Source organism: Mus pahari, chromosome X (assembly GCF_900095145.1).
Source record: "Mus pahari chromosome X, PAHARI_EIJ_v1.1, whole genome shotgun sequence".
NCBI classification, from domain to species: domain Eukaryota; kingdom Metazoa; phylum Chordata; class Mammalia; order Rodentia; family Muridae; genus Mus; species Mus pahari.
The window spans coordinates 73441983-73450728 of record NC_034613.1 but is presented as its reverse complement, the minus strand read 5'-3'; the positions used below and the strand labels follow the sequence as shown (position 1 = coordinate 73450728).

Genomic DNA, 8746 nt, shown 5'->3' with positions numbered 1-8746 from the left:
TCCTTACAGCTGGACTTATAGGTGCAAGCCACTATATCCAACTAATAACTGCTAGTTATTAGGCAAACATGAGAAGATCAAGGAGGGTTACCAGAATATTCTCTAGGGAAAAATAGGTTTTCTGTTTATGCAACATCTGCATAATTAACAACAGGAAAAATCAGAGAAGGAATAACGGAACCAACAGAAGATTCTCTAGCAGGGGTTAACTGGCTTCCTGCTCTACCAGTCAGACATCATAACAGGAAGGGCTGAAGCTGGTGGCATACACCTGTAATCCCAACACTAGGAAATGGAGTAGAAGGATCTACCTAAATCCCCTTGGCAAAATAGAGATGGAGGGGCTGCTAGGCTGGGTTACCCAAGACCTGGTGGAAGAAAAAGGGAGAGAGAGGGAAAGGAAAGGGAAATGATGTCAGTGTAGGTATCCTTGAGATGACTCAGACTCCTTAAACTATTTGCATGAAGCATTTCCCTCCTAGCCTTCATACCTGGATTCCCTTGGGACAAGCCAATTTGACAATATAAATACATGAATTTTGCCTTTCCTGCCTAGCTGTACTGCTCATACCATGCTTCCAGAGACATTACATCAGTTAAATCTCTGTAACTCATTCACGTCACTATAAATGACATTTTCCCTATTTTGCAAGTGAGCAAAAAGAAGCCATGGGTTACTTGAGGTCATGAAGATTAAGTGTTGAATGTCAGGGCCAAAACCTTTAATATATATTAGTGGTCGGGGGATGATCAAGGATGATTGATCAAGAGTGACATACTATCAGCTTTTCCATTTTCCTTATTTTTCTTATCCATTTTCCTTTCTAATTCCCTTCAGCTTCCATTCCTTTAGGCTGTTATGAAGGACACTAGATTTCATGTCAGAATGAAATTCTAGTCTTGGATGTGACACTGGAGGATGGGTGGTCTCAAATATGTAGCTTATTTGTTCTCTCTGGGACTCAGTTGTCCTAGTGTTACTTTTAACAATGTTTGACAATATAAAAACAGTCATAGTACCTATTATTCAGTTTTACATTTATACGGAGGTTTTGGACCGAAGCTGTGGCTTGAAGGGATAGGAAAGGGGAAAGAAAAACAGAATAATTCTTTCCGTTGCTTTCCTTTTAAGACAAAGTCATATATAGCCCATTCTGGTATCACTTATGTAGCTGAGGATGACCTTGAATTCCTGATCTTTCTGCCTCTACCTACCCACATGCTAGAATCACAGGCATGCCAGTCTGACCAGATAAAAGGGAGACAATAAATCTGTGAAAGTTTAGAGTAAATATTTACGGTATAGAATTAAGATAGGCTGAGCTAGACTTCTCCATTCAGGACATTTTTCTGGGTTGTTGTTGTTGTTGTTGTTGTTTGTTTGTTTGTTTGTTTTAGAGGATATTTGAGATAGGAATGGTTTGGGAACATTAAAATAATACTGTGGCTCTTCACATTTGTTTTGGTGACAGCAATGAAGTTGTGAGATATACAATATTATAAGAAGCACAGTAAAAATGAATTTAAGGCTCTTTCATGATCCTTTACTTTCATTTCATTGGAAACAACGGAATTCTGATCCCTACTGTGCTGTTAAACAAATAATCTGCTGTCCTGTTGGAACCTGAGCCGCAACTGTGCTAAAGTTCAGATGTGGTCAGGATTTTTTTTTTTTTTAATGCTTCCACATAGTAAGGTCTGTGGCTCCGTTCTTACTGACTTCTAGAACTAAGAGAATCATTTTCTATATAATGTACTCAATTAATGCCTATCACAGATTTGACAGAGAAGTTGGCCTAGTGTCTTAATATTTGTCTATTCTGTCTGGCTGCTTCTTATTCCATTCCAGGAAATTTAAAAAAATACTGACTTATCTGAAAGTTTATCAAGTCTTAGCAAGTGTAGCATCTCTATGAGCAGTCTTCATCTGGAACACCAGGACAGGAAATTGTGCTTTAATAGCAAGCATGGTAAAACTATATAAACACATACAAAGTATACAAATAAATATGTATGAATGAGGTGGTATAGAGCAAAGGAAATTTGTGACAATTGTGGGGTGCTGCAAAATAGTGTGAGATTTGGGAAATGGATGGAAAAACATTGGGAATAGTATCAATTCTAAAGATGATAGAAAACATGGTAGCTTACAAAACCAGAGCTTGCTTGATTTCTTTCTTTCTCTTTCTTTCTTTCTTTCTTTCTTTCTTTCTTTCTTTCTTTCTTTCTTTCTTTCTTTCTTTCTTTCTTTCTTTCTTTCTTTCTTTCTTTTTTGGTGGTGGTAAGGTAGCCAAGGATGGCCTTGAACTCCTTTTTGATCCTCCTCCATAGTGGGTCATAGACTTGCATTAAATCACCTAGCTCAATTTAGCGTTTTGTTTTTCCAATCAAGATGTTAAAAAAAATGGTATCCCGTAGAATGAAATACATAGAGTGCATAGCATCGGTAAAAATGCTTTTAGAAAATATTTAAAAATATACACGAGTATACAGCATATAATTATTATACAAAAAGTGCAAGTGCAATGAGCAGCCCACAAACACCAGCCCCAGGCTGTTTTGAAAACTATTTCTCACTGCGGGTCCAGTCTAAAGTTTGAAAGCCTCTAGAACACACGCCTCCAAAAGATCTAGGCAAGGTAAATTCAAGGTCAAGTGAGAATCCCAATTCGCTCCCAACCTAGTCCACAGTGGTTAATAAAGAGAGCGGAAATGGCGCATAGGGGAGGGCAAACTCAGTGAAGCCAAGCGAAAAAAGCAAGGACGCTTCAGGACTGGGAGGTGCCGGGGTGTTTCCTTCGTGGTTGGTCAACCTGAGGTTCTCGGAGACAATGGTTTGACACGCTTTTCTTACACGATAAGTCGAACTAACTTCCGCATTCTTTCTCCCTGGCCTACAAATGTGAGGGGTACGCTGGTCGCACCTCGAATTGCTGTTATTAACAGCGGCTCAGCGCTCGGGGCGTGGGAAGAGCGGGGATGAAAGGGCTGGATCGTCCACCGGGCGACTCAGGTCGCATTCTGCACAGCCTACCAGAGAGGGAAGAGGCAGCTCTGCACTTCGGGTTGCTCCGGCAGGCTTAAGTCTCGGGGTTCCGTGCAAGCCCCAGGGCCGGGTACAGGGCGTGTTCTGTGAGGCCCCGCCCTCCGCTAAGCCTGAGCTTGGCTAAAGACAGACGCTCCGCCCGTCCCCGACCACGTGACCCACCGCGCGCCCCACGGCCCCCCGCCGTGCGCTGACACCCCCCCCCGCCCCAGTGACGTCTCTCACCCCTCAGACTGGCCTGCTCCTGGGTCTTTTTCTGTAGTCGCTCATTGGCCCGCCCGGAAGACAGCGCCCCCCCATTTGCCACGCCTCCCGAGGGCTCAGAGAATGCAGGTCGGGGCGGGGCCTGAGCCGGAGGGGCGGGGCGACGCGGCCGGGCGGGAGTAAAGGGGCTGCCTAGGAGCCGCGCGAGCCTTCAGCAGAAGCGCGCTGCTTTGCCCTCCGCTGTCCCTGCTCCGCCCTCCGCAGCCCTCCACAGTCACCCCGGAGACCAGCCGTGTTAAGCTCTCTGCTCTGAAGCTGACTGACTTCCATGGCAGCCGCGAAGAAAGCAGTTCTGGGGCCATTGGTGGGAGCAGTGGACCAGGGTACCAGCTCGACACGTTTTTTGGTGAGCCCCGGGGTGACATCTTCTCAGCCCCCTGAACTGGGACACTAGCTGGAGGACGAAAAGGCGGGGTGTTGCGTCCTCAGTCCGCGCGCCTCTTGTTCTCCTGGGCCCTAGCTGCTGGGGCGAGGAAGGGAGGCCAAAAGGGGGACCTACCATGCTGGGATTGTCCCGTTCTGGGGGGATCTTGGCCTCCTAGGATACCCCCGCAGCAGAGTTGAGCGGTCTCAGCCTTGGTGGTGGAGCCAGGTCACATACCAATAGGGAGATTCTTCCCCCAAAGAGAGTGAGTACTCTTGGAGCATCCAAGCAGAGCAACCCCGATGCAGTAAAGGACAGGTGGTCACATTGACACTGCTGCGGTCTTCCCTAGGAGTGTTTGGCCTGCTGGGCATAGGACGTCCTTGGATGGAGGGAAAGCTGTGTCACGGCTGTGGTAGCCCAACATAGCGTCCGTTCAAGCGGTAGAAGGAATAAAGTATTAGCATGCTGATGCATTGTCATCCTCTGCCACAGAAACTGCAGATGATAGACTACTGAGGGGGTGGTGGAACATATTGGAAACGGACACATTGCAGTTCTCTGTAATCTTTGTTTCATTTCAAGAGCTTAATAATTTCAGTTCTGACACTTTGACCATTATCATCAGATATTGTCCACTCCGCTCGACTGTTTAATGTGTCAGGGCAATTCTATTTAGTATGCACGATGAGAATTAACATAAAGAGGAGCTGTTTAAATGTCTCTTTGCTGCTTCGTTTTGCAGTGAAGAAGTTTAGCTCTTCTTTTTCGTTTTTGTTTTGCTTTTGAGATGGGGTGGATCTGCCTATTTATTCCAGAGAAGCCTGGAACTCCTGAGCCTCCTGCCTCAGCCAGGCAAGTGCTGAGATTACTGGCATGAGCCACTGCTTGTTCACAGCTAGGAAACTTGCTCTTGAAGAGGGAGCTAGCATTCAGTTCAGTGAGATCATTTGAAAGTAATTTAAGTGAATAGAGAGCTGCTAAAAGCCCATGCTTCAGTGGGCATTTGACTAACCTGCAAGGTTGATGTAAATACTTAGTGATTAATTTCCTCCCTCTTTATTTCTTTATCAGCTATGAATTTTCTTCAATTATTTATTTACCCGTACCCTTAGGGGTTGATATCCTTGCCGGTAGCATGGGAGGCAGACAGTCTATCACTGAACTATACCCCCAACTCTTCCTGTATTATTTGGTGAGTTTGCGCACATACACCTGTGTGTATGAGCACGCACACCTGTGTGTTTTCTTCGACTAGCACTTGGCTAAAAACTGCATTGTGTTGTGATCAGAAGTTTTGTTTTTTTTTTTTTTTTTTTTTTGTAATTGAGAAACTTTCAGTCCACTTTCAATGTAAATATTCCTTAGTGACAACCCTGGTTTGAGTTTCCCAATCATTGTTTCACATCTGCATTTTAAACTTTTTACTAGCAAAAGGTAGGATTCATTTTGTCTTACATTCATATAAAAGCTTATAAAGTAATCCTGAATCATAAATAAGTCTGCTTGGCTGGATTTGATTAATATATCTGTAGCAATAATATAGCTGCAAAATTATTATCATTTTTCTGAGCCTGTTAAACATTAATTGGAATTATTTGTAATGTATTTATTTTATGTGAGTGGGTATTTTGTCTACACATGTGTCTATAAGCCATGCGTGTGTGTGCCTACTTTCTGAGGAGGCCAGAAGAGGGTGTCAGATCTCCTGGAATTTGAATTTTAGACAGTTGTGAGCTACACTGTGAATGTTGGCAAGCAAATGTAGGTCTTTTGGAAGAGCACTAGTGCTTTCAGATGCTAAGCCATCCCTCCACAAGCTGAATATTTTAACAGTATCTTGCTACATAGCTCAGACTGTTCATGACTCGCTAGTAGCACAGGGTGGTCTCAAACTTGTAGTATTTTTGCCTCAGCCCCATAAGTACTACAATTATGAACACAAACAAACACAATCAGCCATATTGGTTGAATTTTGAAGTCATATTTGAGATTTGTCACACTAAGGGCTGGAGAGATGGCTCAGTGGATGGATAAAGGTGCTTGCTGCCAATCTTAATAATCTGATCTTGGTCCTTGGGACCTACATGGTGGAATGAGAGAAACAACTCTCTCAAGTTTTCCTCCAATGTCCACATGTGTGCTGTGGTGTGCACACACACCACAAAGTAAGTGAATAATACAAATAATTTTAAAAAGTTTCACTCTAATGACTACAGGGGCCAGGCAGTTTGAAGGGGACAAACACACTGGCAATAGTGTCTCAGGCCAGATCTTCCATTTATTCTAATAAAAGATGGTGCTTTAGAGTCCTTGGCTAAACTTTCCTACTTTATATTCTCTTTCCAGTTTATAAGTTAACAACTATTAACTCAAAGCATTGGAGAAAGCCAAGCAAAGCACGATAATTGTTTCTAAGTTTGTATAGCCTTGCCTTCTATGGATGTGAGTAAAACAGTTTATAATTTTAAAGGTTTCCTTCTTAGGAGCCAGCTCGGTGAGCTTGCTTTCATTTGGGTTCTTCCTAGTGCTACCTTTGTAGTCCAGGCAGTCTTTTTTACACACTCCTTCTTATTTTGTTTCCTAAAGGTATTTTTTTTTACATTAATAGAGAAAAAATTTATCAAGTTCATAATGCTATAATTTTTTTTTAAGTTTGTAATCTGAAAAAGAAAACTAAATGGCAAATAATTACAAATAAATGTTGATGGATAACATTGTGTATTCCTTAAGAACCGACTAAGAAATCCATGCTTCAAAGGCCAAGTGGGTCATTGGGAAAACTTAGGAATGGTTTAGCAAGGTAGTGTTTCCTTTGGTTGTAAACCACTCCCTGGGGAGTGCAGATAGTGGATTTGCTGACTAAGTATTTCAGTCACAAGGTGATTCCCAGGAGTGGTTCCTGTGTTACTGTTCCATGTTGTAACGATGACTCAAAATTAATTGCTCCCCTTCTCAGGAAAGGGTGCAGTGTGTAGGAACTGTTAGAGGAAGGAAGCTCACAAAGGTGAAGACTTACACAATCTTTTTAGTCTTCACTTAATTTGCATATTTGAATTATTGGAGGCCAATAACCTCATTAAGCTTTCTTCTCTTTTCTATTAATAAAACTCTATTAGTAATAAAAAAATTCTCTTTCATCTAAGGTGACTTGCCTCCTCTTAATGCTATGTTGCCTATCTGTTTCTTATGGTTCTGCTCTACCTATAAATAGTAGTTCAACAGTTCTATCTTTATAGTTTACCCCACACCCTTACTCAGCTTTTCCCTCTTCCTGTAGAACTTATTCATTTTTATTTTTGTGGTGCTGAAGGTCAAATGTGGGGCCTCACAATACTAAGTAAGTGCTCTTTGATTTTTATAGTAGACCCTCCACTTTATTCCCTTTTTTCTTTACAAGTATGGGTGTTTTGCTTGCATTCTTATATGTGTATCACATGTGTGCAGTGCTCAAGGAAGCCAGAAGAATCTGTCTGATCCTATGGAACCAGAGTTACACATGGTTGTAGCCCACCTTCTGGAAGAGCAAATGCTGTGAACCACTGAACCATCTCTCTAGCTCCTAGGCCTTTCCTTTCAATCATGTTTCTTTCTCTCAAATTCATTTCTTACATTTTTATCTAGTTATTTACTTTATGTTAGTATGTGTGCACAAACACACACACTCAGTATGGCACTTGTGTAGACGTCAGAGGACAACTTGTGAGGACCACTTTATGGTTTGTTTTAGATATTTTTTTCTTCCAAGACAGAGTTATCTGTATAGTCCTAACCTGGAACTCTCTCTATAAACCAGACTGTCCTTTAATTCAGAGGTCCACCATCCTCTGCTTCCTGCCGCCTGAGTGCTGGGATTGAAGGTGTGCACCACAACCACCTGGCTTGAGAGACACTTCTTTCTTTCCACCTTGTAGGTCTGGTTGATTGAACTCAGATCGTCCGGTTTGGTGGAACACACATTTCCCCACTGAGCCATTTCCTCCACCCCCATGTTTATTTCTCAACTTGTCACAGAACTAAGTTTTGGAATCTGGTGCAAATGTTTTGTACTAGAGGAAAATCCCCAACTTGTCTGATAGGAAAGTGAACCTGTGTTGGCACATGGCTACACAGGTTGCAGTGTAGGAACTTCTTGGAAAGAGATTTAGTGTAACAGGTTTTAAGGAGGGGCAATTTCTCTATGAGAAAGAAGTTTCAGCTAAAGCAGTCAACTTCCTTCTTTACTTTGGTAACTTAACTTTTTCCCTATTAAGTCAAATGTTTACAAAAAGTTTTGGAGAATGCTGTGACTTGCAATATGTCAAGGACGCAGTCAACTGTCATTTGATGAGGTATAGTGTTCAGGGACATGCCTTTACCTGGGTGATGAGATTGTGACTGAGGATTTGAGGATTGGGTCCAAGGTCACATGCAATGTAATAACTGGTGGAACAAGAATTCAAGTCCAAGTCTTTTATACTCTGAGGCAGATTATACTACTGCTTAGAGAATGGTAAAGAGGGGAGAGCTTGAGGGAGGACCCAGCCAGTCACATGTCACCTCTGATTATAGGATTAGAGCCATACATGAATGACTCTCCACCAAGAAACATTCTTACTAATTGGTTTCACAAGATATGAATAAATACTACTTTGAATAAGTCCTGTACCTTATGATCATTTTGTGACTCAGGTTCAGTGGGTCCTGGGCAGGGCTCAGGTGTGTCATCACAGATAATGGTTGTGTAATCATTTTGTTCCAACTGCCAGTGTTTGTGAAGAATGACAAGAATTGTAGTTCCATGCTTACTTTGGCAAGAAACAGTGCCTTGGCCCCAGTTGTCTCATTATACTTAGAGATCTCAAAAGGCTTATAGACAGATTTCCCTTCCTTCCTTTTCTTTTCTTTTTTTCTTTTCTTCTTTTTTCTTTCCTTTCCTTTCCTTTCCTTTCCTTTCCTTTCCTTTCCTTTCCTTTCCTTTCCTTTCCTTTCCTTTCCTTTCCGTTCCTTTTCTTTTCCTCCTTTCCTTTCCTTTCCTTTCCTTTCCTTTCCTTTCCTTTCCTTTCCTTTCCTTTCCTTTCCTTTCCTTTCCT

The 8746-nt window shown here is 42.2% G+C and overlaps 1 protein-coding gene across 6 annotated transcripts in view; it reads left to right on the top strand.

The window, feature by feature from the left end:
- The first annotated feature begins 3262 nt into the window (after positions 1 to 3262).
- The window catches only part of Gk (glycerol kinase), a 73828-nt gene continuing 68344 nt past the window's right edge, over positions 3263 to 8746 (top strand). For 3 of the 6 annotated variants that reach the window (XM_021188837.2, XM_029534022.1, XM_029534020.1), the window contains exon 1: positions 3417 to 3656. In XM_021188837.2, coding sequence (XP_021044496.1) covers positions 3579 to 3656 — 78 coding nt within the window. In that variant the 5' untranslated portion in view covers positions 3417 to 3578. Of the gene's footprint in view, positions 3657 to 8746 lie in introns of all 6 variants that reach the window. The other 3 variants (XM_021188840.1, XM_021188838.2, XM_021188839.2) reach the window with 3 other exon arrangements.